Source organism: Rhea pennata, chromosome 10 (genome assembly GCF_028389875.1).
Source record: "Rhea pennata isolate bPtePen1 chromosome 10, bPtePen1.pri, whole genome shotgun sequence".
In the NCBI taxonomy this organism is placed as follows: domain Eukaryota; kingdom Metazoa; phylum Chordata; class Aves; order Rheiformes; family Rheidae; genus Rhea; species Rhea pennata.
In genome coordinates, this window is record NC_084672.1 from 8111259 (window position 1) to 8139208 (window position 27950).

Sequence of the window (27950 nt, forward strand, 5' to 3'; positions counted from 1 at the left end):
GATCTAAAAGCTTTTTATTCTCATAAAAATTCAAGAAAGAGAGAGTGTAGAAGATGGATTGGGCAAGAGTTTGAAAGCTATTTATCAACAGTTTTGAGAGAGAAAATAAAATATGAGCAATCAATGCCTGTGACTTTAGTGATACTGGGGTGAGCCTTTCAGTTCATGGTCTAAGTCAAAAGTGTTAAGCTTTCTAATTTTATGGTACCCTGTGAGGCCAATTTTACCTATAATACATTCTGAGAAATTTCTTGCTAAGTATATGTCTATTTGATACATGCTAAGTATACATTAGTTTGATTTGTGTCTGAATCAAAATAATACCAGATTATCTCCTGAGGACCTGTACCTACTGGTTTACACAACATAAACAAGGGAATGGTTGACATACTCAGAAATAATTGGTGGCTGTTAGTGTCGCCTCTTTTCGAACCTCCCAAGTTGAGGTGCTTATACATAGGTTCAAATTTCAGTAAATGGGCCTGGTTTTGGGGAATCAAGTCTCTTCATGGTGTCCCTACTTAGATATTTGAATACCAAGACATCAGTTTCCCATTTTTGACAATCTGCTCTTACCTCCTGTGCCTACATTTTTCATTCCATAAAATGATTTAAATAGCCTTCATGAGTTTGGGGAGAATGGTTGTAGGATTATTCAATGAGTGTGATGTCATTAGGGATTATGCAATATGTTAATTTAATACTCATCTTGTGGAGTGCATTTATCCTTTTCTAATTCTGCTTTTGAAGGATGATGACTTGGAGACAGATGTGAACAAACTGAGGTCAAGGCCAGTGCTTGACCGGCCAGAGGAGGAGCTTAAACAATATGAAGCAGTGTGTCCCGAACTTTCCCATAATTTTCAGGTATGATCGTAGTGTGTCTTCCTTTATTTATGAATATTCAAAAGGCTAAGAAATACTAGAAATGGAGTACTGATAAGAGATAACCAGGCCGAGCCTATTGTACAATGAAGGCTAGGTGTCTTATAGCTCTGGAAAAACAAAGATTAATTATTTTTGCTGTAGTTTATTAGCCTGAATCTAGAGTGATAAGAGAATGAGTGATATAACTCTGGTTGTTATCTGCTGCACATTTGACTGGGTATGGATTATGAACCCTACTGAATCAATTGTCATATAAGAGATCTGTCAGATAGTAATTTGTAACCTTGTTGGCTATTTCAACGGCAATTTTTAGATCTGAATGAGATGTAGAAAATAAACACGGTCAGCTAGCGGTTTGAGGGAAGCGATGGAGAAGTTTGCACTGCTGCTAGTGAAATGCGTAGTTCAAATCATTGCTCTATTGCAATTTGAGACAAGAAATGAAGAGGAGTTTTGTGCTCATTACTAGTCTCAGAAGGGATTTTGAAATGCTGAAAGCAGTGATTCAAATATGAATCTGGAAAAGACCACTGGCTTAATGCATCTCCTATACGCACAATACTGTGACATATATTATGACCGTAACTAGCCAAATGGGATTAAATCATACTCTTGTATGAAGGCAGGCATGGAGTTTTGCATGACAGATGGGCTCTCTTTACTCTGCTGCAACATTTAATTCACAAAATGTTTTTTTATTTAATATCTTCCCAAATTTGTTAGAACACTCAGTTTTGTTTGGAGGTGACCCACCTGCAGTCTGATCCTTCCTAGTTTCTAAGGACTACTGTGGAAGCAGCTTTATGGAAAGAGAATTTCTAGTAGGAGCTCCACAGGCTGATTTTACTCTAACTGTCTAATTGGATGAATACAATTCTAATTTCTTCTACTTTTTGAATTTAAAGGAGCTTGAATCTGAGTCTGAAGAAGAGAAGAGCTTGGAGGACAACACTGAGAATCTTTCATCTACTTCCTCTTATTTGATTCAAAGTGCTACTTCTGTGAAACATCGAAACAGAGAGAGAACCCAAAGTGTCACAGTGATGGGTCCAGATCTAGGAGACGAGGTCTTAAAAGTCCCACTGCAGAGCTGGACAAAGAAGGAGAAATATGGATGGGCTCAGATCACTGAAAATAGAGACATAGTAGAAACAGTTCAAGATGCAGACTCCCTTGAAGAGGAAGATATGGCCAGGAGTCATGTGTTTGCCTTGTGTCGTCTCCCAAAAGAGACTACTTGGTACAAAAAAATGTTTAGCACTGAATGTGGGGCCTCAGTTAATCGTAGTCTTGGAGGGAGACTGAAGACCTCAGATATAGTGAGAAATCTTCTGAAGAAACACCAAAGGAATATACCATTCCACAGCCCTTGCTTCTACATAGCTAGGGCTGAATGTGTCAAGTCCATACCAGACTACAAATTCTTGGCCTTCCCTGATTTCTGGGGTCACCAGCCACCTCCTTATGGCAAGCCTATGTTGGAGCGGAAGTATGGGGTTCAAAGGTGATTGTACTCCAATGTAATTATCACATTGATAGGTCTCTGACTCAAAACTAGCTTATATAAGCTTTGACTATCATATTTCTGAATTTTTTAGGAAGCTCTAGAACAAATTTCTTATCTCTAATACAGACTTCCTATGTGTCAGAGTGTGAGTTGTGACGTATCCGTGCATTTCCTTCATTGTCTGGTAGGTGGAGGTAGCAGTGGCAATATTTGAGTGAGATTTTAAAGTTTCTGTGAATCTGTAAACACTCACCTATCTCATACTCCAAATTGTTATTGATTAAATTAGATATTGATAAATGCATCAGTTCATGTGTTGAGAGTCTGAGCTGATCAAAGCTCTGAGATGGATCTACTCATGCCTTTCCCCTAAAGTGAGCAGATCAGGGACCTAGACTGATCTGAGAATCTGTAAAGCTAGGTTTTGTTACAACACAAATGAGAACAAACTCTTTTTAGAAATGGAGAAGATTCTATGTCCTTTCCAGATTGTTTTTTGTCTTTAGTCTTGCATTTAATCCAGCTACCTTTAGTGCTTGCCACAAATGGTCCTCTTTGGCTCCTTAAGGAAAAATCTTATCCATCCCCTTGGAGCTGTGTCTTCATCAGGTTGTTCTAGGAGATCTCCACTCAAGCACTCTGCTGCAGTTTCCCTGCTCACTGCACTTCTCCCTCTCTGCCAGCTTCATGGGTCCCTCCTGATGCTTCTCCTCCTTCTGTAGCATGTGCCCTTGCTTGTGACAAGGGTATGATTGCCCTCTCTTGTAGAGTTCATCATGAGCCAGAGAGCAGCAGCCAGGACATGGCAAACAGGCTGGTATCCCTCCCTGCTGCCCACCCCCTGCCTTCGAGGAGAAGAGAGCATACATGGCATACAGTATGCAGCAAGCAGTAATATAGATCTCCCCTCTGGCACAGTGCTAGAGTTTGCTGTTTTTTTCATGTCATTTTAGGGGTTCAGCTGAGGGGAAGGCTGTGTTTTGAAGCCATGCTGGAAGAAGAAATTCTTCTGCTAACTGAATTTTTGTCTATTCCATGTGTAGCAGTATGTAAGCATTTTGCATTTGTTTTTAGTGGCATATGGAGTTATTACTAGGCACCAAAAAGGCTCCATATACAGGATTCTGAGCTAAACTTTAAGGTTGATCAACAATAATAAAATGGCATTTGTGAAGACTACTACTATTTGACCTCCAGAGAGATGATGGTTCTTCCTGCAGGAAATACAAAAGCCAAAAATCTTGTTTAGAGGTAAAATGAGTCTACCATCCTCTCCTTGCATTATTGCTCTAAAAGGTTTGCTTTTATGGCTGTAATAACATGTGTAACTGTGTAGCTAAAATGAGAATAATCATATCATGCTGCAGGCCATAACATGGTTGCTGCAAAGGTCAGATACAAAATCAGCATTCCATGTTTGATCTTCTCCTGTGATTGAGAAGTTAAGTTTACTATTGAGTAGAATTTAGCCTGATTTACAGCCAAGATTCAGTAAGGGACAGATCAATAGGTTTATAAGTTACGGCAGGTAGTTCCTCATGGGGCAAAGCTAGTTGGGAGACTGAGATTAACTGGGAAGAACTGGGGATAAATCACACTTGACAGAATATCGTAGAGAATAAAAATTGTACAGAATCTGTCATTTAACTCAAAAGGCAACTTCTGGTAATGGGAATTGAGCAGAAGCTTTCTCATGGTAAAAAAAACAAAAACAAACAAACAAACAAAAAAAACCACATGGATGAAGTTTATCTGAAATTAACACATGGAGGTCCTCTTTCTGCAGCCCTGGAAAGCATTTTCTAAAACCTTTCATATTTTTGCTGCAAGATTACCCTGTGTTTCTCATAGAGTCATTACAATTTGCCTTTTTTTTCTAGGGACAAAGTTCTGGATGATATTCGTCGCTTAATCCAGCCGGGTGATATCATAGGCAGAACCGTTTTTGATTTAGATGATCCCAGGTGGGTAATCTTGGTTAGTATTGTAACTGGGAGTACTATCAGTGCTGGGTTAAGTAGCAAGTTCACTACATGATTCACTTGGTTCAGCTGAGGTAAAGGTATGGAAGAAGTAAGCTAGGAGATAACTTTCAACAATGAAGGTATGCTGGAGGGGTAGATCCTGGTACATGGCTCTGGGAAAGGATTTATTTTGGAAATCACTGAAGCAAGAGAGTCTGCAAACTTTTGAAAGGACAAGAAAATATACATATCAAAAGGATTGTATAGGCATGGACATGTCTATGTTGCATGCAGTGGTTTGGAGTAGAGATAGATAGACTGCGTCTGTATTCATAGCTACACTTTTCAGTGAAAGCCTATCTTCACCCTGAAGTTTCACCTGGGCTAAGTAGATTTTCTGTTGAGCATGAGCTTGAGTGTCTGTACTGCGCAGTGTCACAGGCTGTGGATGTACTCTGCAAGGTGTGGCACTTATAACACAGTTCTGAAAACATACATCCAGCCCTGTGAACTGTGATAGGCACCCAACTGTAGTCAGTAATAGGATGAATGACTTGGAGAACGTTCTCTTAGGAAAATGAAGTAGAGATTTTGAGGTAGGAGAGAGTTATGAAGTTGTTCAAGATGAGTTTAAGGATTTCTAAGCTTTAAGAAAAAGAAACAATATAGATGTGGAGGAGTAAATGGACAACTTGAGTAGAGCTGCGCTGTGCAATTAATAAACTAATGGGAATATGTTAATCAGGAAAGCAACTGGGATAAAGAATGTAAACAAGAATTGGGACAAAATGGATTACTGGGAAAGGAAAAGAAGATGAGATTTAGAATCTTTAAGCAAGAGTAGAGAAGGCTGGTGTTTTGCATAGAAAGTTTATGAATTTGCTTACCTCTTGTTACTTCTCAGGGTCTTGCTTATAAAGTAAACTACAGTAAATTCTGAAAGTTGCTAGAGAGAACTTGTCTTTGAAGCAACCTGCTATAGATATCCTTGCTTTGATTTACTGTAGTCACTCAAGCCCGGGTGCTCCAGACTGCCTGACGTTCTTCTCCAAGTTTGAATCAGGAAACCTTCGCAAAGCCATCCAAGTGCGTGAGTAAGTACACCTGCAGTGGCTGTGTCCCTGAGAGCCTCTCTGCTCTGTTCATAGCATGAAGTACTGGCACTCTTTTCGTTCTGAAGTGATCTGGCAGGGAAACAGGTTTCATGAAACAGAGCTTATGATGGCTGCCAACAGTAGGTGTCACGAAGACAGGAGGGAGAAAATAGAGATCAGATAGTTCTGATATGATTAACATAGTGTGAGTATTTATTGGCATGTTTCAGTGCTACTAGTTTGATGACATTCTTTAACTTTTACAGGATATTAAAGATTTTGGTTGTACAGCCTGCTTTCCTCAGCAGGTTCAGTGGCACACTGATGTGGTATTCACGGCCACTGTTTTTGTGCTTTGCTTAACAGGTTTGAGTATGACTTAATTATGAATGCAGATGTGAACAGCAGCCAGCATCACCAGTGGTTCTACTTTGAAGTTCATGACATGAAATTAGCAGTTCCCTATCGCTTCAACATTATCAACTGTGAGAAGTTCAATAGCCAGTTTAATTATGGTATGAGGCTTTGGGGAATTGGGATTGTCTTTTGTTCACTAGAATATCTTTTTGATGGCATAAGGGTTTCAAACTTTCCGTATCCCTAGGTCTCTCAAATATAAGGAGACTGTAAGCTTCATTTTGTCTGCTCTGAAATCAACTGCGAGTTGCTTTAAATTTGTCAAAGGGCCTTTCCCTATCCTCAGGAGGAGTGAGCTGAATATTGAACCCCAGAAGAGGATTTGTGGACTGAAGGTCACTCTTCTGTGATGAGTGACCAGGACTTTGGACAAATGGCACTAGGGTTTGGAGAGGAAAGGAAGAGGATCTGTTGGGACTGAATTAGCAGCACGAGATTGGAGAGGTCTTCAAAAATTTAAATATGGGTAATCCTCAGATAAATATCCATGATTCTTTGAGTTTATCCAGACAGACTTCTCTGCCTATAGAACCACTCAGACTTCTGGTGACATTAATGATTAAAAAAAAAAAAAAAGAAAAAGAAAAAAAAAATCTATTCCTTGCTGTATTTGAGCTCCTGTCACAGTCTGTAGTTTAGGAGGAAGACTGCATTGCTCAGAAATAGGGCAAATCCCAGCTTTCAACACCGATTTTAGAACAAAAATGATTTCTTCCACATGGAGAGTGTGGGTTGGATTCCTGACTGGCATAAGTTTGGGTTTTTTGTTTGTTTGTTTCCGTGGAGCTGTGTTAATTTACACCAGCTCAAGACCTGACACAGAATGTTTAATAAGCCCCTAATATCAGACTCTACATTCTTCTGAAGCCCTGTGGATACAGCCTTCGACATCACCACGGGAATTCTCTCAGGATCAATATACCTCAAACAAAAAGCACTGGGAGCCAGAATGACTTGTCACTTGTATTTGTGAAACTGGCTGGGTAAGTGGCATAATGAATTATAAGGCGTTTGCTCTTTAGCCCTAAGGGCTGAAGTTCAAGTACTCATATAGATCCCAAATGAAAATGATTTTTTTTTTGTTGTCGTCATATTCTGCTCCCTTGAATTACCAAACAATTCAGTGTGGCTGTGTCTGGTAGCAGCCTGAAGGTGAGATGCATTGGATCCTTCCTATTGCAAACTCGTTGAAACCTCTGGTACAGCAGTGGCTTCCCAGCTAGAGATTCTAGCTATTGGTAAAAGGTCGCTTTTTGCCTGGTATTTTGACTGTTGTCAGCATTTATCATCTTGTTTTGTAAGCTTGAAATTGGACATGACTCACATCTTCAAGCATGTAATGAAAATTACATTTTTGGAAGAAGAATGTGAAAATACCACCCAGTATGAGGAGGCTAACCAAGGACTTTCTTTTGTATGGCTAGTAGGAGGGATTGGCTGTTAAGACATTTTTTTTCTGTGGGTTGCTCCTGCTGCTTTGGGAGGGTACTGAAGCTCTAGCTATCTGGCTTGCCTGAGTGAGGCTCGCTACCCCTTTTGGCACATACATGACATTTACACAGACTGTGAATGAGAGATGCTGCTTATATTCCCTTTGCACTTTCCTGGGCTAATGTTCATGCCATGATACTAGAAGTTTTCAGTCCTGATTTAATGCCAAAATGCCATGGATGGCAATACTTACAGCTCATGTTTACCAGTGTGTTTTGATTTTCCCATTCCTTTTGCTCTTGGTTAGATGGCAATGTGTAATTTTCACATCAGCAAAGGGATGTGTCATGGAACAGCTGTGACAAGGAGCAGAGCAAGTCAGGAAGTGAAACTCCCACATCTCTTCTCAGTATTTTCCATGGTAGACTGAGTTGTTGGGAAAAAAAAAAAAAAAAAAAAAAAAAAAGATTTTGCCAGAAGCCTGACTTGTTTGTTTTCTAAAACTGAATGTTCCCATGGGGAAAATGGAAAGAAAATTTCTTGAACTGAATTGAGATGGCAGACCAACATCAACCATAGCTCTGAGGCATTACATTGTATGTGTTCTTGTACTGCATCTTATGGAGAAGGGCAAGAGCTGAAATTTTGGATGTTAAGAGCATTGTAGACCTTGAGTCTCATATCCCTCTTGTCTGATGAACTGGCCTTCTGGGAAGGTTTGTGTCTCTCATAATTCACTGTGGCCTTTGTTCTGGAACCTCATACATAATCACTTCTTGTATGTAGCTCGTGTCTCTGCTTCATGAAGCAGCAATAGAGAGGTTATTTCTAGCTGTAGGCTAGTTGTGTTTGAAATGCCTTTCACCTTTGGCTCTGATATAGGGTAATGCTGAGTCTGTTGGTACATTTGTCAGGGCTTAAAGGGCTGGAGAGCTTTAATAGAGGATCCCAAAGGAGGAAGGGAAATCAAATGAATACTTATGGAAATATGCCATCAGGACTAATGATGTTAATGATTTTTGAGGATCTCCTCCTCCAAGCTGAAGAACAGTCCATCTTGATCTGCAGAAGTCAAATGAAAGTGATTAGGAGGCCTACATTGGTGAACAAGGAGCTTCTAAAAACACTAAGACATAAAAAGGAAGCATACAAGGTGGAAGCAGGGTCAGGTGAGCCAGGAAGAATGTAGAGAGACACTACCCAAGTGAGTATGATTGGGGTTAGAGAAGCCAAAGCCCATCTGGAGTTGAGTTAGAAGTAGCAGCCTGCTGCTGAATGGGACAGAGAAAATAATGATGCTTCTTGCATTCCCTTTCCCTCCTACCCATGCCTTTTCCCACTCATGCCTTTTCCAGCAGGGAGAGTTGCTTGTCACTTGAAACTATCTTGTTTTATGTAGGCATGCAGCTGGTCATGTATTCAGTGATGGAAGCTCTCCAGGGCAGGCCTCACTGGCTTCGAGTGGGCTATGATATCAGCTACTACAAGTAAGTGCATCTTTTGGTGAATAATTTGTGGCTTCATTTCCTCCTGTTCCCTTCCTGTTAACTGTATTGATGTTGTTAAGTTCTGACCACCATTGCTACCTATCTCAAATGTTTCTAAATTGGTGCTAGTCCAATGTGTTCTGTGCTTCCAAGTTTAGGAAACAGTTACAAGTGAAATCTTTATATTAGGTGCATGGGGAGAAATAGAGCAAGTGCAGAATTCTCTTCCCTAGAGAGAAGGAGGGAAGGGAGCTCAAACCTTGCTGCAGCCAGGAATATGAGGGAGTTTTAAAGATGTTGTAGGTGGTTTTCCCCTGTCCAGGAAGAAATGAGCAGGATAGAGTTGTTGCTTTTCCTCTGCATGCACTAACTTTTATAAGAGATGTAGAAATTAAATATAGTAAGGAAAGGATTATCATATACACAAATAGATAAACATATAGGTTTATTAATAAGTCTATCATATTAACATATGCAAATATTTATTTCTTTATGAATCTATCTCTATACCTTAGTGTCTTCACTAGGTTCCCTTGTCTGTAAGGTGGAATGCAAATCCTTAGGGGCAAACTACAGTGTGGACCATGCTTGTTAGCACTACGGCACTGCCTATAGATATATAGGTCTATAGAAACAGTAGAGATTAGTCTTAACCTAGTGTCATACTGGAACTTCTATCTTTCTCCCAGAGACCAGGATGCAGTGGTAAAGGGGATCTAACAAGCCCTGGGCTACTATTTGTGTAGGTTCCCTGAGTCTCAGACTGTTTCTGCAGCACATCAGAGTATCAGAAGAAAAACATTAGATCAGTCTCACCTTTAACTGATATCTGAACTGGAGACTGACCCATCTGACACACATTCACCACTTAGGTATCTCATTTCCTTTCAGAAAACTGGTCCCTCAGTCACTCTGTTTATTACAGCCAAAGGAGAGAAGGGTAAGGCTTGGAGTTCTAGTAGGCTGAATGGGCCCTATTTCATTTTTCTCAAGGTTTCCAAAAATTTATTCACAACATTTATTAATTATTTTTCAGATGAATATTGAAAGAATTTTCAAGACTATAGTAATTTGTATGTTTTAGATCAGAAAGTCTGGACAGAGTTGAAGGCTGGGAGACAAAATAGAAAAACTAGGAAAATTACAGGTTTGAATAAGGTTTTTGTCTGAGTTCCATTGAGTGGGGTGTCTGGGAATGATGTAACCTGGGGTGATGTAAGCAGAAAAAGTAGCCTACAACAGGAAGAGCAGGAGGTTGAATGTTGGAGGTGAATGGGCAGAGCACTGTGGAAGCCAAATAACCAAATACTGTAGCATTTTAAGTTAAGTAAGTATTTTATCCTGACATTGCCTCTTCTGACCTAAAAGCTGAGATGAGATGCCTGAGTGACAAGTCTTCCCACTTTCTTTGTTCTTTTAATTCATGTACTATTTTTCTGTTACGATGCCTGTTCACCAGTTTGCATGACCAAAGTTCCTCAGGACTCCATGGCTACTATATTAGGTGCTTTATAAGTAGAAAATAAAAGGGTAGTCCTTGCCCCAAATACTGCACCTTTGAAGTGTAGGGCTGGGACAATCCAGTAACTACAGACAGACTGGGAAATACAAGAAACAGATGTTAACACAATTAACAATGATACTAATTGGCTAACAACATAAGTAGTGATGTCAGGACAGAGTTGAACTTTTCTGACAAGGTAAACAGTAGTCTTTTCTTTACAAGGTCATGTAGTGAGGCAGTTTCTAGAACTCGAGTTAAAATAATGGTCTTTCTCCATATGAGAAGTTGTATTTTTGTTGAAGTTTACAATTTTACTGTTCAGGTTCAGAGCTGGCTGTGTTCAGCAGTGGATTTGATGAGACAATAAACACAAACAGTGACAGTGGGCTACGTTCCAGAAGTAGTAGAATCTCAAACTTGAGCTTTAAGAAAAGAAAATTCCAGTCCACCTCAAATCTATGTTGTAATCTCTTTTGGGGCTCTAGGGCTGGAAGTATCCTCTTTTGACCTGTCATCTTGTCTGCAACAGTTCAAATAACAATTTTATGTTGTCCTTTAAATACTCTTCCTCAACCTTCATTCACCTAACATTTTCCACCTCTGGATCTCTTTTGCTTATATCCGGTGGTGCAGTGGCTTCCCTTTGCATGCTCATCACATTTGGCTTTTGTGACTGTGGGCTTCTGAGTGGAAGACAGAACAGATGCTGGTAAGGGCTGGTTGGGCAAACCTACATGCTGATTAACATAGCAGCGGCTTCTCCTGTCATTAGCGAGGCAGTTACTGTACAGTGATTAAATAAATGACTTTTGAGATTAAGCCAAGATTGTATAATTAAGCATATAATCAGATTCTTCTTCAGAGTATGTAAGAGAATGGAGCTGTATTGATTTGGAATATTCAATGTTTTATAATTGTATATTGAATTATACGTCAATCTGTGCATCTAGGATAACTGCTTGTTATCCCAAGGCTATCAAGGGATTGGCAGATTTTGTAGAACACCTCATCTAATTCCTTTTACCAGGAGGTGATCATAAATTTGGAAAGAGAGTGATATACTTAAAAAAAACAAGGAGAAACTCAAAGATGCCCTTAGTTGCTTTTGCTCCACAGCTCTGACTGATAGCAATTTATGAGCTGAAGGACAGTGGGAGGAAGGGCACACTCACAAGATGTCTGGGTGATGCACATTGCCTGATCTTTGCTGGCATTCATCTTCTCTGAAGATGTGATAGTTTACTCATAAAGATGAATGTTGTGGCACAGCTCTGCCATTGTGTACGTCTCCCATATGTCTCAGAAGACACTTTCTATGCTAGGGAGAATATTAGCAGTGCTCTTGTCAAAAGGAAGCTGAGTGACACTTCTGCTCTATTTTACGGCCTCCCCGTGAAGCGACAGGATACACCCATGACAAACAGAGTTGCAGTTACTGTAAGATCATCTAATTTACTTGCTATCTTGTCAGCTTTTATGCACTGAATAATATTCCTTTCCAGCAAATTATTTAAGGAACAATGGCAGCATGCTGAATTTGTGAGGATGCGCTTATTCCTTTTGTTTCATGGTTCATTCTAAGCATATTATCTAATCTCTGAGTTTTCCAGGCAATAGTCGGTTCACAGATAGTAATGAGGTACATGGAGTGTTTTGTTCTCGCATCATCACTAAAGACATGGCTGTTTGGTGATCATAGCAGTGTCAGAACTGGGTCTTCTCTTTTCTCTTCAGGATCTTTATAATCATATTAGAAGAAATCATCATAGTGAGTCAGCAGGCTACCTGGTTGGTTCCAATGAGGGAAGTCAATGCTGAAACGTGCCAGAAGATGGCCTCTCATTTCTCTGTTCTAATGATATCTACAAAAGAGGACTGAAACACCAGTAAACTCTGACCTTGACGATATGACTGTAGGCCTTAATAGCCAGATGGCTATGGGAATATGCTGCTTTGAATGCGATTTTGCCTTCAGTCTTAAAAATATAGATATCTTAACATGGATCTGACTGGAAGTGAAATTGTGTTGTCCATTTTCCAGTCTGCAACATGGTAGACCTCAAAATAACAACTGAATTTAGCCATGTCCATAAATCATTAAATAATGCTTGTGCCTGCTATGAACAAACCATACTTAGAGATTTAAGAAGATCAAGGCATGTTGTAAAACAAAGACACCGGGCTCCAGATAGTAGGAAGATTTTGGATGAAGGGAATGCATCATCATCAGAAAGTAATTGATAAATAATTTACCTTAAATTTAGAACCCTTTCAAATATCCTAGAAATCTAGGATATAGATATTTTCCTCTGACACTTTAGCCTAAGCTGACACTATGCCATATTTTGTCACCTTCTAGTGCTTTTTACCAGACTAAATGCTGCAGGCAGGGAGTCGAAGCACAGGATGGGTGCGACATGTTGTTCCTGTATAGGTTGATGATATTGAATTCCTGAGTTCCAGTCCAGCTCTTTTACTGACTGGCATGCAAGTGCCTTTGACCAGTGGCTTCACCTGTCTGTATCTCAGTTTCCCCTTCTATAAAAGATGGCTAATTAGTGTCACATATCAGCCACCCAAAGAATAGGAACAGATAAACGAGAGGCAAGTTTTAATTAAAAAATGCTTGCAAGGGACTTTCGAGCGTGAAAAATCACTCTACAGAATAAGTGATAACTATTACAGTAATTATTATTAATTAACTTTCTATCACACCTATGTTAGAAATGTACTACCTGCACATTATGTCTGATGGAGAGCAGCAAGTAAAATGATTTAACTATTACAGAGAGTGACTGAAAGTCACAGTAGATACAGCTTGCATGCTGTTTTTTTTTTTTTTTTTTTTTTTTTTTAAACACCCTTTGGTCTCTTATTTCCTTTCTATTAGCCAATGTATTAGCTTCTGGAATGCATGAAAACTTTGGGAACATTTTTGGAAAGAGAACACAAGTAAGATAGTGAAGAGCAGATCTTGGTAGGGTCTTTTTGTTCCCGTCAGGTCCAGACAGATGAAAGGCAAAAGTATATTTGCACTCTCCAGGCAGAAAATGAGTATGTCCTACTGCGTGACATTACAGTTCCTTAGGGAAACTATCTTATCTCTATGTCGGTAATACTCACTGGTTCCAGTCAAGGTTAGGCGCTCAGCATGCAGAGTGCTGTAGAAATGCACAGGGAAAGACAGCGTTAGCTCCAGTCAAACTACGCAAGGATAAGTCAGAACATGTGGGTGGCTGAAAGCACTGGTACTCACCTAGTGAGGTGAACCTCACACCAGCACTGCAACACTAGGTGGACTACAGCACCAGCAAAGCCTGGAATAACAGCCTCTTCCTTGCTTGTTAGCTTGGGCTTCATGTTGATACAGTAGCGTAGGTGAAGAAGAAAAAGTACCAGCTTAATGGAGGAACAAAGGGGCAACAGAGCTGTCTTGGGTGACAGCAGTGGAAGGAAAAGGAGGCAAGAAAGAAAAGTATTTAGATTTCCTTTAAAAATATTCAGAGCCATTGAATCAAACGGTGGGTTATGAGGAGACCAGATTATCTGCTGTAGGAATACATGATTGGTTACACTGCTTATGCACAAGTGCTTTTTTAAATGTATGAGTAGAGAATATTGAAAAACAAAGTAAGTTTACAAAGCCTCTTGTAAACTTACTATTAGGTAGTTTACTATAGAAGGAAGCAGGTGTCAAGAAGTGGTTCAAAAATGTAGAATTACCTGTTCAGGGTGGCAGTAAGCTTGTTGCTGGAACTGCAGGAGGGCTCAAAACAAGAATGAAGTGTACTGCTAAGCAATGTAGTGCAAGAGCTGTGCGTAAGTTTGCTCGGGCTCTTCAGATTAGAGTGCTGTCAGGAGTAAGGAGCCTTGACTGCTAGGGTAGCACGATCAGAGGCGTCTAGTGGTGCAAAATTTCTGAGTTAATTGGCCATTTAGCCAGAGGAGAATTTTGACTGCAGAATTACAGATCATAGAGGGAGAAACCTTTACTGATGTATTATGGTCAAGTGGGAACACATTCCCAAAAGCGCATGGCAGATGTATAGGCAGTAGCTGCCTGCTAGATTCACTTCACCCCACACCTCTCCCTAGAAATGTGAATTTGGAGGGAGAGCTCTGGAATATCTCAGAAAATCACAACACTTTATCGATAAGGTTGTCTGACCTTCTAAGTAACACTGAGTACAGTAGAGGCTGGGGGGATGAATACTTTCCTTACACACTAAGGAAATGGTTCTTAATTATCCTTTGCAGTCCAAATTAACAGGAACTAAATCAAATGGCTTTGTCTTGACTTAAAAAACATTGGACTCAAATTTTGAACCCATTGAAATGCGTATATGACAGCTGAATAGATATTTATTTATGGGCTCATTGCATTTTTTTTATCTCGCTCTTTGTCCAATATTGATGTGGTTTATCTGTAAAAGAAATGTTGGAGTGAAGGGTTCAGCTGAGGATAAAGTCAGAGGCTTCTCAGTTTGCCACTGTGACTCAGTGTTTCTTTACTATCTGTTGATGCAGTCAATATCATTCATGCCACATATTCCTAACTACTAAATCCAGGTGAAATAAAAGCAGTATTGTATTGTGTCTTCCTTATGAAAAAGAGCTGATTATTGTGGAGAGTTTGACAAGGATAATTATCTTTTCTCTCCACCCTTTTGAATAAAAATGAACAGCAGCAAAATAAACTAGTATTGTAAATTTCAGAAGCTGAAATTGCATCTTTTGGTTGCCTCCTGTATTTTGCATTTTAATGCAACATTGATGATAACATTTGTCAAAGAAGCCTCACAGACCTTCAGAATCAGAAGCTTCGGCAACAGCATAATTGGTGCAATGTGGGGAAAAATATTGTTTGAAATGTACTTATGGATGCAATTTGCTGTGAGGCTTCTCCCTAAAGTGCATGAATTGTCTCTTCATCTCTGCTAAAAGAACTTTCTTGCTCATTCTGAAATCATCTCTTTATCGGAGTAAATCTCCAGCAGGAGATCCTGTCCTGAAACTAGATGGAGAAGCACACTTTAAGATTTCTGTAGTTTTAATGACGGGATACCAGGGCCTTGGCTGCACTAGTGGGACTGAGTGGCCCTGAGCAGCCTTATCAGGGTCTCTGCCTATGGGCCCAAAAGCCCCACTTCAGCTCAGCCCAGAGTCCCCAGTCCCTACCTGTGCTGTGCTGTAGGACTGCCTGTCTCCAGCTGAGTCTCAGCTGTGCTCTTGCCTGGCCATGAACCCTGCTGAATCAGGACCATGACATGTGAGCTGACTTCCTGGCCTGACCTCTGTTGTGCCTCACCAGCGTGGACATGCCTTGGACGAACCTGACTGCCATCCCTGCACCTGCCCTGCTCGAGGCCTCTGCCCTGCTGGCTGCAGTGGTGCCCTTGGCCCTTGCTGCTCCTTAACAAGTCATTGGAAAGGAGGGATGCAGTGAGGGGATTTCGGATAGCTCATGACCTACAAATCTGCATGAGATGTTTTCTTCTACATAGGAAGTCTCCACCCAAGCCCAGCTCTCTCTTCATAATCAGGAGAGAAGCTTTGATGGTATCTGATTTTATGTATGTCCTAATTTTTTTCTAGAGCATCCCTTTTCTTCAATGCCCTGTGCTGGGGCTGAATGGCTGGTTTCTTATTCTGGCAGGATATTCATTTTTTTTTCCAGGTCTCTAGGGTCTCACAAAGTATTTTCCCATGACAATTTCAGGAATGTGAATAGGTACATGCAGCTTTGACAAGGTGACTTGGACATCAGGAGCAATACAGCAGTTGCATTAGTTTAGATATGTCTGTACTGCAGAATGTGAACTAGCCTTAGTTAGCTTATTTGCACTTCTACCAAATTAAACTGTTGTTTTCCTGTGAGAGTGTTCCCATATGTCAGCAACACATGACTAGCTGGGACTGACCATGTCTAATACTGCCACATACTACTCTGCCTCTTGACTCCCTGCTGGCCTTTGCTCCCAAAACGACCATGAATCTGGCTTTGCCCAGTGGTGCATCATGATCTCGCTTGCATCTCTATCTCTACTGATAGCACAGTTTCTCTAATCTTCCTTCTTTTACATAGTCTATAGGTGCATTGCTGTGTTACCGAGTGTTGTTTCCCACTGTGTTAAGTTTTGTACCTGTCCATTGCTGGAATCAAATTGATTGTACAGACATGGGACCTTCTCAGGCTTGGTATAATGGCTGAATTTGGAGTTCAGCTACAGCATGAGGTGAAAACTCTTTTCAAGGTGGATACTTCTCTGAATGTGTAGTTCTTTCATGACTGCTTCAAATGTGCATCCAGAAGTAATAACCTCTTCCCCCTCTTTCTCTTCCTTCAGAAACCACTACAGCAGCTGTGTAGCTGCAGCAGGAGGCATGAGGAGAAAGTCCTACTACACACTTGCCTTCAGTATCATGTTCCCTCATAAAGACGATGTCTGCTACCTAGCCTACCATTACCCCTACACCTACTCCACAATGATGGTAATGCTGATATATGCATCTAGATAAGCTAATGGGCCTGACAGATTGGAGCTGCCTTGGGTGTGAGTAGATTCTGAGGTAGCACAGAGGCCTGTTCTTACAGGCTGTTAATTAATTATCCTGATGCTTTCATTACTTTGCCTGAAACCACAACCCTCTGTAAACTATGGAGCCCAGAATGTGGTAGTAGAAAAGCGATTTCTGTATGGGATAAGCTAGGAGACAAATAATTAGTGTTTATACTAGTCCTCAGGTGAGGCAAAGCAAACATCTCCATTTCCTCTGGGTTGTAGGATTCTCCGGAAAGGGTGAGAAGCAGGGGGATAGTGCTGGTGGCAAGTCAGAAATGGGGGCCCCTTGCTCCTCTTTTTAACAGGATGTTAACAGGTCCACTTTCAGAGCCTCACCCAGCAACACTGCAGCACTGGACCTTACTTGAGTAGTATTTGCCAGCTGCTCTCTCCAGTTCCAGCTGGTTCAGTCCTTTTTCTATTTCCATTGCCAGTCCCTTTCATTCTGGGCAACAAATGCAAATGTGGATTGGTGAAGTTTAACTTTTTATTTTTTACTGGATTGGTACCAGCTTACCATTGTCAAATATGAAACACGCCCTCTCGCTTACTAGCTGTGCTGCTCTGTATATGACCAGTGTAGTTTGGGTTAGATTCAGTCCCACTCGAACAACAATCTCTTGTCAACTGCTTTTCATCTTGTTGTGGATAAAAAACCCCCCCCCGGTTTCAGTGTCTGAGATAAGTCCAGTCAAGCCCTCACAGTCCAAACTATGCCTGCAAGCTCAGTTTCGTTGGGCTTATGAGTACCAGTTTCCTTTGGATCGGTTCAGAAGAGAGACAGAGAGCGAGCGAGCGCACTCCAGCAGTAGGATCTGACCTATAGGCTTGAAGGCATGTGTATCTTGCAGTCTTCAGAGGAAAAGGCAAATGTGATACTGAGGAATAGTGGTGAATCAGTCCACTGAATACTTGATTACTGAGATGCAGTACCTCATCATTATTTTACTATTATTGATTTCTACCTTCCACTGGCATGAAGGCAAGAGAGACTTGGAGAGTTTGTATGCTCTGGGAATCTCTGAATATCTCACTGCTTCTGAATGAGTAGAATTAAGATGAAAAAGATGTTATTTCTAGAGTTGCAGGGCCAAATCTTGAAGTATTTCACTGCCTCTTTCACTGAAGTTAAATGGAATTTTGCCTAAGGCAAAGTTTAAATGAACTCAAACTCAATAAGGGCCACAAAATTTGGTAAATAGGAATTAGGGATGTTAAGGATTGATAGATTGTCCTGTCTAGCTATTTGGCCAAAGCAAAACTGTTGCCTCTAATATATCCTAAAGAGCTATTTTGCTCAAAGTAATTTAAAATGTCTTGAGCAATAGGATTTATACATTTTCCTTGTTACTTTAATTTCCACAGTGAATAAACTAAATCAAGTTTGTGCACCAGTAAGTTTCATTTCAAAGCATTTGTCCGTTGGTGAGGTATGTAGGTTTTACATATCAGTAATAAATTAAAAGTGATTAGAAACCCAAGGGCTCTATTAAATATATAGTGCTTTGGGGAAGAAGATAAACTTGTTTATGGAGTTAGTAATTTGGAAATGTTTTCAAATATCATATATATTTAATAGTTACTGATATATTTACAGAAAACACACATTGAGGAATACTGCTTGAACTGGTTACACTCTGCAGTTCATTACTTCTTGTCCATTAGTAATTACATTTATATTATGAACAGTAATCTATTTATTTTTACATTAAAGTGTTAATTGTTTGGGCATCAAACTGAAATCTCTGTGGTAGCTGTATCCAATTATGTTTCGCTGGATACCAGCAACATAAGTAATTGATTATATTGAGTCCTTTTTATGTGTGCAAGATCGTTAGATTGGTCTAATAATTGAATTCACTTTATAGATCAGTATGTTAATTGTTTTATGACATAGACAACTGTAAATTTCAGTCCTGTGTGTGCTTTCAAGTGGATACTGTGAAAGCAGTCTGAAAGAAAGGTGACTGAGGTTTGAGGAACAGGCATGCCTGGTTCCTTAAACATTGTCTGAAATTTAGCTCTAACTACAAAAAGTAACTGTGTGAGGATTGTTCAGTGAAGTAAATTGGTGTGTTTTAGTTAAAAGATCTGTTCAGACAAGCGTGCATAAGGTAATATAGCTATTTCTAGCAATCTAGAGACAACTGGTGCTCCGTGGCATTTAGCCTGCAATGGGATTACTTGCAGTATCGTTGCCGCTTCCAGTTACAGTGTAAACAGAGAGAGTGAGCTGCAGAGACTGCACGTCATCTGGTGTGTGGGTGGCAAGTGGCTATGTGTCTAATGAGGCAATCAGAACTAGTTCCAAAAAGACATATTTTTTTTATAGCTGCCAATTCTTTTTCTCAAATTGCTCAAGAAATTGTTGGACTTCTTAAAAGTTATTTAAAACCACCAACCATCAACTCTGGGGAAAAAGAACCCCCTTTTAAATAACTTCCTAGAAAGACACTATTTTTTTGCAGATTCCCCACCACCAATTATACAAAATATTGTTTTGATGTAAAATTTTTGACTGCCTCTGATGTAGAATTGTTCCTGTGTTTTGCTGGCATACGCTTGACAGATAATCAGTCAGTTCTGCAAATGCTCAAAAATGACTAGTTCCTCACGTTTTACTACACAGTTCCTATTAAAATGCAAACAGCAGGAAGTTTTCCTCTGGACTTCGTGTATTTATAAAATTCCTTTACATTAATAAGAGAAGCACATAGGAACATAAATACACATATATGTAATGTAATGAGTGATAGTCCTGTGTAGTTTCAGTGAATTGGGATGTATTCTGAACAGCTTGTGCATATTTGTGGGGTGTAAAAGGACACAATGGGAGCTGGCAGAAGAGAGGAGGGAAGAAAACTTGCAAGAGATGAAATTAGTACCAATGATGGTATACTAGTGGAATAAAATGAAGTTTTATAGACTACTAACTCACTTTTAAATCTTTTTCCTTGCTTCTTTCACAGTCCCATCTTGACATCCTGGAACAAAATAGGAACCCTAAGAAGGTTTACTGGAGGCAGCAGACGCTCTGCCAGACGCTAGGAGGAAATCCATGCCCGTTGCTCACAATCACTGCCATGCCAGAATCTAAAAGAAGAGATGACTTGGAGCAATTCTGTAAGTTGACAAATGAAGCATAAGAAAAAGATAATGGTGACTTGTGGTCATGTCAGAAGTTTGCAATGACAATCTGTTTTGTCAACAAATTGATTTTCTTTCTGTTCTCATTTTGGAAGAAGAAATCTGAAAATGGGGAATAGCCAATTATAACTTTTTTTTTTAATGATAGATTTATGTGGTGGGGGAGAGCTGAAACAACTTTTTGCTTCAAGTTTTTCCTAGGCGATCTGAAACAATTACAAAGTTCAACACCAAATGGCTCCAACAGCAAGAAACTGTTCAAATAATCAGTTCAACAAGCAATATGATTTTTTTGTGTTTTCATTCCAAATTGAAACGATCTATTTCTTTTGAAGTTTTAAACTTACCAAAAGATATAAGATCACTATTTTCCCAGCTGTGGATGGTAATTGAAGTGTCCTGGTCAAATTCCAGCTCTTATCAGTCCATTTAGCCTCATGCAATGCACCCAGTAAATCCATCTGGACACAGTATTGCTCCTTGCATTCTGTCCTAGCCCTGACTGTTGGTGTATGACCTAGTGGTAAATATAGCTGCCATATTACACCTGCCAGATCCAACCTAGAGATGGTTGTTTTTCCTTATGAATGTCAAAGATTTTGAACTTAAATGGACTTGACTAACAACATTGACATACAAGTATCTGTAGTCAGTGGCAAGTGACAAGACAACTCTGGCTAGCAGCATATTGGATTGGCTTTAATTTGTGAGCCAGTGTGATCAAGGACCTGTATGTAGACTGACTGAGGGAGGGCAACCTTTTTTTCTGAGTCTGGAAGAAGACACAAACTGATTTTTCCTCTTCTTTCACACTTCTGTAACACAGTTGGGGATTTTTTAGGAAGTGTGGAAATTTAAATTGCTTTAAGATCTTTTTGGATGTTTTGGAAAAGTGTATCATTATCTCACAGAGATATTAAGCTAGAAGAATCCAAAGAGATGCTGTGATATGAACCACATTGTTTCTTACTGCAGAATTCTCTGTTCAGTTGTATGTGGTGATATGTGAGTAGCAGTCCTCATATGTCCAAGCTACATTCATTCACTAAAAGAGAATTAAAATATGAAAGCTGGTGAAAGTTACTGCTGTCTTTTCTGGTTCAGGTTTAGAGCACAATGACTGTAGTTATGCTGACATTAGTGTAATCATCCAGAGCTTACACTTTTTTATTACAGTTGTCAGTCAGTTTTCATTCAGAGAGCATTTACCCCGTAATTAGCACATTTCTGAGCATGAACATATTTTTTCTAAGGTGAAATTTTAAAGCAAGATCACAAAAAATTGCCAGGGAAATTCATGAAGTGCTGGCACGTAAACAGCTTTAATACTAGAAACTGGAGGCAGTGTCAGAGGAAGAAAACTGTATTACTGGCATTACTATTATTAGTATTATTTATGTTACAGTAGCATGTACAGCACATGATTAAAGATTTGGCTGTGGTAGGTACTGTCCATGCCCAAAATGAAGAGAGAATTCCTGTTGTTCAGCACTTCTGATCCCTGATAATGATGACATAGAACAGAAAATCAAACCACTAGTGAGTGGGAGTTGTGATGAGGGAGTGTAGTTACATAAAGAATCCTTTGGCACGCTCTAGACAATCACCTGGTTAGATGTTGGCTTTTGACAGCAGGTTTTTAAACCTCATAACAGAAGTATGCCTTAACAGGGCAACTGAAATAAAAGATAGGCAAGCTGGAGTATTTTATTGGGGTGTTGGAGTCATCTAGAAAAGACACATAGTGAACATGTTTTTCTGCCCAAACGAATACTCCTTTCCAGTGAGACTCCAAACTAAAAATTAAGATAATGATTGAATTTATCAGAACAAGGACTTGCAATGGGGTCATTCACAGGCTACCGTATGCACTAACCACTGGTTTAAGTGCCTTTGGTTTTGATGAGACTTTCTAAAAGGCCTTTGCTTTTTTGACAAAGGAAAACAAAAGCTGATTTTGAAGTCTTTAGCACTTTTTGCAAAGCAACCTTCTTTGCTTTCTGTCCAGCACTACAGCATGCGAAGGGGTTTCAGAGTGATCTTGAAACTTGTAAATGAAATTGTTGGGTGCCGTAGCACCAAGCAGCTGTAATAAACTGAGTCTGCAGATATGCAGACCCAGTTATCAAAATAAAAATTCTGCAAGAAAATCACGAGCCTCTATCAGTGGAGCTAAAATGGGAAGAGGTAAGGATGTTTACACCTTTGGCACCAGCCACAAGGGAGAAACCTATTCACATATGCTAGTAACAGGCTAGACTGTACATCATCTAGAGTCCTTGGACATAGCCCTGGACTAAGATTTGATCGGGCTGGGTATGGTACCGCAGGGAGACGTCAGATGGTGTCTGTTTCTACAGGACTTACACTCTGTAGTCAAGACAAGTGAAAGATAGAGACATACTGAAACAAGGAGCATGAGGAAATGACAGTACAGTACTGACCCACACAATACCCCAAGAGTCATACCGCTCTTAGGTAGCACCGTGATGTAAATGTGACAGTGGTAGGAGGCATTCCCTTGCCATGGAGCTCCATATCATCTGAGTATACCAGACTGCAGCTTGTGGTGGTACAACTGAATATGAGAGGCTTTCAAAGATCACTAACCTGTGTGTGAAGGCTAGGCTTGCGCAATCTCTGTGTGCTGTAGGCTTGGATTACTCATTCAGCACAGATTTGCTGAAAGATTCATAAAAGACCTGTGAACAATTTGGACAGATACTTATTCCAAATGGTTTGGAGTATTATAATATTCAGCATCTGGGTTTAAATCCCAGCTGTATGGCCCAAGATTCTCTGTATTTTTGAGAGAAATCTCGCTTGATTTATAATCTTATATGGATTCAGTAGTGACCCCTGCAGTGTTCTGCCTGAAATTCCATGCAACTGTGGACAGCTAAGCAGCCCTTTTTGAAGCTTTGTAATGCAATAAGGTTAAAGGCTTTCTAGATCTATTCATGATCCAGTTGAATTCAGTCAGAACACATGCAAAACCCAGCTGCCTGAACGGAAATAGAAACTGTTTGGGGGAGAGTGTGTCAAGACAAGGCAAGACAGTTCTTCTCAAGCTTCCCAGATTCTGTAAATGTAAACATCAGTACTCTCAGGTGATGGAAAGTATTTTATTGTTTTATCGAGTAGAAGAGCAGCAATGCAGCACACCATGTTTTGTGCTGTGGGGATGCCTTTAGGCAAATCTGAATAATCACGTATGTGCTTATTTTGTTTAAGTAGTTTAGATAATTATGGCTTTGGGGGATGCACTGAGCCTAATTTGTGCTGCTTTGTTTAGCTTTGATCAGCAGTTACTTCTCAGTTCCCTCATCTTGTATGACGTGCCCTTCTTTATGATGTGGTTTGGCTGATGGAGGGACTTGTTTGTCAATATTTTCCAGACTAAAAACAAAACTCAAAAAAGCAAATGTTTAAGGAGCTAATGAAGAGTCCAAAGGATGGAGGTTTTCCCAGTAATAACTCCTATTGCTTTGTATGGTCTCCATGCATGTACATTTCAGCTTGAGAAGTGGTGTGGAGCTCCAGCATTGGAGGACTCAGCACAAGGGTAATAAATAAAAATTGACAGCCTTTGTTCTACTCTGTCTACTCACAGAGCTCTGGGCTATCCATAGCTCCTATGGACTGTAGTCATTTTGCTTTCCTATCAAATTTATTTCTTCTCCTTTGTACATTCATTAATCTACATCTTGGGAAATTTTTCAGTAGCACCAATCGCACAGATAAAATACACTTTCTCTGAGGCTGAATAGCTGTTGCACATGATCATACTTAACTATCCTAAATCTCTTTCCACCTTCTCCACTACAGATACTTGGGGAGTGGAAAACAGAGATATCACTGAAGAAGAGGTATCCGGCGAGGAGTGTTAGGAGGAGAGCAGGATCAGCCTGGGAGGAGTGCTATGGGAAGGAGTCATTGTCGTGCTGGAAGTGCTGATAGAGTGGGAGGGTCTGGGGAAGATGAGGGCATGACATCTTCTGTGTCAGCTGTGCTTTATTTTTTCCCTCTCAACTCTTTCAGATTACTCTTGTCAGGCTTTTGATTAATGTGGCCGAAGGATGGTTAAATTTGTCTAAGTTAAATTTATTAATGTGAGCCTTGTTAATAGGAAGCACAAGCCATGCACGCTCTTTGAAACTACACACTCACTGCACACTGAAGGAAAGAAAAATGGGCTGCTGTTTTTCTTCATTATGCCTAGTTTATGTGAGACTTTGATATTCACTTAGGCTCCTCTCTCCACCCTTTCTCTCTGTCTCCCTTTCATGTGGTGGTGGTGTACTGAATTATTTTATTAAATGCTCAATTCTGAAACTGATATGAGGAAGGAAAGAAATGAGCCAGGAACTCTTTAGCTTCCTGTGCTTTGTATCGCTTGCCACACAACATCTCCCTTACAAAACAGTACAACAACTTCCATTCAAACTTGATTAGCATCTGTGAAGGCCTGGGGACTGAAATAGAAAGTCAGAGGCTGGACAGTGGTTCCTGTTGGGCTTTAAAGGTCAACAGTTTTCTACAAACAGAAGATTGGCATTTGTATACCAGGGGTATCTTGTTTTGTGGTTAAATTTGCCCTTCCTGTATTCGCACAAGACTTGAGTATCCTGCAAAGAAGGATGTCTTTGCTTCTCATTCCAACTGCAATATCCCCCATAGTCTTGTGATAAAGATAAAGCCATTAGTTTCCCCCTCTGTGTATGGGAAACACCAAGGACGAGAGGAAGGAACTGTTTTTGTCTCTTCTTATATATCTTCTCCCCATTCCACTTTCCCTCCCCATTCCACTTTCCTTCCCTCTTATTTCTTTTCTCAGAGAGGTTCACCCTGCACATTCAACCTTCCAAATTACGCAGAACTTTTCCTCAGAAGACTGTAGCTCTTAGAATTGTATTAAAAAAGACAGGTTTCTGCAAGCTCCCATGGGTGTGTTGAGCTTCCACACTGCACCTGGCTTGGGTATTGAGTCACCATTTGTGAGCCTCTGAAAATGAAAAGAGCCGGGGACTGGAAAGGAAAGAATGACTGGGAAGGCATTTACTCTTTGGTGACTGTACTCCTGGCTGTGTTAGCTCTTGCCTCAGACATTGATGCCTGTTGAAAGTTAAAGGGACTTTTCAAGGCAGAGCAATTCCCAGCATCTTTCAGAGACGTTCTCAAGTGAATGCAGAAGCAGTGAGAATGATTAAGTTTCAAATCTTGGTGCCAAATCCCTGATTATCTTGTGAAGTTAATAGGAGCTTGCTGAGCTATGATTTTCTTGGGTTTGCCCCACAGAGTCAACGCAGTGAAGGCAGTATTAGTTGAAGCACAGCATGCACGTGTACTTAGAAATAGTTTTCAAACCCTGAATTCACAACATTATACAGACGAGTGTGTAGTAAGTGGCTGTGCTCTATTAAAATGCCCTGTCAGACAGATAGCTTACCAGTGTAATTAACCCACATTCCTTAGGAAGATCTGTACTATTCCTGGTGGAATTTATGTTCCACTTTTTAACAGATATGGACAATGGCAAATTTGGAGCTAGTGCCTTATCTCATCATAGTTTTCTAAATCTCAGGGTCTTATACAATGCTGTTACTTATTAATGAGATGTGGATAGCCTAGATATAGATATCCTAGATATATAATAGATACCCTAGCATATAAGTTAGTGTGCTTGTCATAGCTAAGACTGCTTGTGACATTACAATAGTCAGGCAGAATTTGGTTTTGTAGACTGAGTTTGCTAGTTTGGCAGGTGGAGCAACCCAGTATTTTCTCAGCAAATTAAACAAACATGATCCATTGTCTCCCAAGAGACAATGAACATGGCAATGCCCAGTGACCCTTTTTAGACAAGAATTGCACTTTAATAAATGATTTTCTGTAGCAGGAACAGCTGACCAGTGCCTGCAGCATTGCAGAACTGGGGCACTGAGATGCATAAAATATGAAAGTTCAAGAAGTTCATGCCTGGAAGATACTCACAGAGATAATGGAACAGGTTTAGCTCAGTTGATTAGAGTGTGATGCTGCTAATGCCAAGGTCATGGGTTCAATCCCTATATGGGCTACGCTGAGGGGTGGACTAAATGACCTCCAGAGGTCCCTTCCAACCTTACCATTCTATGACATTGAGCCATTAAGCCAAACGGTTCTTCAACTCTCTTCCTGTTCGATCAGTGATAAGTAATGGTTAGCCAGGACAGGAAGAGGAAGAATAGGCTAAAGTATTCTCATCGTAACCAGTATAAACATGGAGGAGCCTCAAAAATAGAGTGGGTACAGCAGCATTTTTCATTATCCACCAACCTAAAGTTTATGTAAAGTAAACTAAGTAAAGTAAAACTGAAAACTAGTTTGCTGGGTATTCTGCAGTAAGCAGGAGGCACTAAGACTGTGAGGGACAGTGAAGGTGAGCTACCAGCTGACTAGCCCTTGCAGGCCATAGGATGCTGTAGTAAATGACAGAACAAATAGATACTTAGCTCTTCGAAGAGCTGCAAGTAAACTATTCAACCAATCATACATGTGCGATCATAAAATTCTGTTCCAGAAAAGAAAATGGAGCGTACCAGTATCTTGCATGTGTAACAGAAGACTGAATTAAAACTACCAAATGCCAAACAACTGGTCAGACAAGGACAGTTTACGCTGATGATAGCCAGCATTACTGCTTTCTTAGTTCAAAGGCATAAGCATAATATATTGCTGTGCGGATTAATACTGCGTCCATTGAATCAGGGGGAAGTTGCCACTTCTGCGGAGTGGAGTGGAGCAGTCATTCTTTATGGTGTCACAGAGAAAATAATTGGAAAGTTCTCTTCAAGGCTGGATGTGCTGTTGTGGCTCCCATTAATAATACTGATCAGGCTGTGTGTTAGGAGTGCTTTCTCCGTTCTGAACACCTGCTGAGTGTCCTTTCAGCAACGTTTGCAGCATTACAGAGCTGAATTGCGGGGTTTAAAGTTAAACCCACGTGTCCCAGCTAATTAGCAGCAATGGCAAGGGAAATTAAAGTCTGACAGTAGTAAATGGATTTATATCTGTAATAACTGTCACTTTGTGTTGCTCTTTCCTCATCACGTGTCCTCTTTATGCAAGGCTGAAGAAACCATCATGGATATTGTCACACAGAGGCAATGACACCTGTTTTGTTTGATGTAATCTTTCTGGGGTTGGAGCATGTTTTATGCCTGAGTTAAGGCATGTTTCTAAAGATGGAATGAGTAACATTTTTGAGATAGGGAGAGATGGATGCCTGTGCCCTTTGGATCTCCTGATGCTCCTGCAAACTAGAAAGAGGGATAAATAAAGACTAATGAGGTGTGTTTACTTCATCTTGAAGTGCAGAATCAAACAGACCTAGTCTCTGTGAGAAATATTCTAACATTTCTTAGCATGTTCATATAAGCTGGTTAGATGGTGATTTTGCTACTTTGATCTTTTTCTCTTTTCTTAGAAGAAAATAAGCTCCTTTAGCTACTAATTTGCAGCAAAGAACAATTCCTGAGCAAAGAACAGCAGAGGATGTGAATTGTAGAGGCCACTTGTGCAGGATTCTGGGAAATAATGGTCATGTGGAGAAAGTACACAGTTTAATTAAGCACATTGATTAAATCAATATGATTCAAACAGCTTAGTGCTCCAATCAGCTTAATCTCATTAAATGTAATTCAAGCCTCAATAATTGATTAATAATGCATTATAGTTTATGAATTATTGACTCTGAGTTATTATAACTGCCTACTCCCTGCGTGACAACTAGTGTTGCATGTTAATTATGAGAGGCTTGTGTGCTCTTCTTTTGAACAACTTTTTCAAAGAGGGAGATGACATATCTCCTAATGAAATGAGGATCAAAATAGATCAATACCCTATTGGAGTCAGCACACTCCAAAGGAAAATGCACTCTTTAAAGGAAGCTCTCATGTAATAACAT

At 40.1% G+C, this 27950-nt stretch overlaps 1 protein-coding gene across 1 annotated transcript in view; it reads left to right on the plus strand.

Annotated features, from left to right (window-relative positions):
- The window catches only part of AGBL1 (AGBL carboxypeptidase 1), a 290148-nt gene that overhangs the window by 62097 nt on the left and 200101 nt on the right, over positions 1 to 27950 (plus strand). The window contains exons 11-18 of the mRNA XM_062584021.1: positions 751 to 867; positions 1794 to 2392; positions 4276 to 4359; positions 5367 to 5453; positions 5820 to 5968; positions 8701 to 8788; positions 16640 to 16784; positions 19825 to 19978. Of these exons, the coding sequence (XP_062440005.1) occupies positions 751 to 867; positions 1794 to 2392; positions 4276 to 4359; positions 5367 to 5453; positions 5820 to 5968; positions 8701 to 8788; positions 16640 to 16784; positions 19825 to 19978 (1423 nt within the window). The remainder of the gene's footprint in view (positions 1 to 750; positions 868 to 1793; positions 2393 to 4275; positions 4360 to 5366; positions 5454 to 5819; positions 5969 to 8700; positions 8789 to 16639; positions 16785 to 19824; positions 19979 to 27950) is intronic.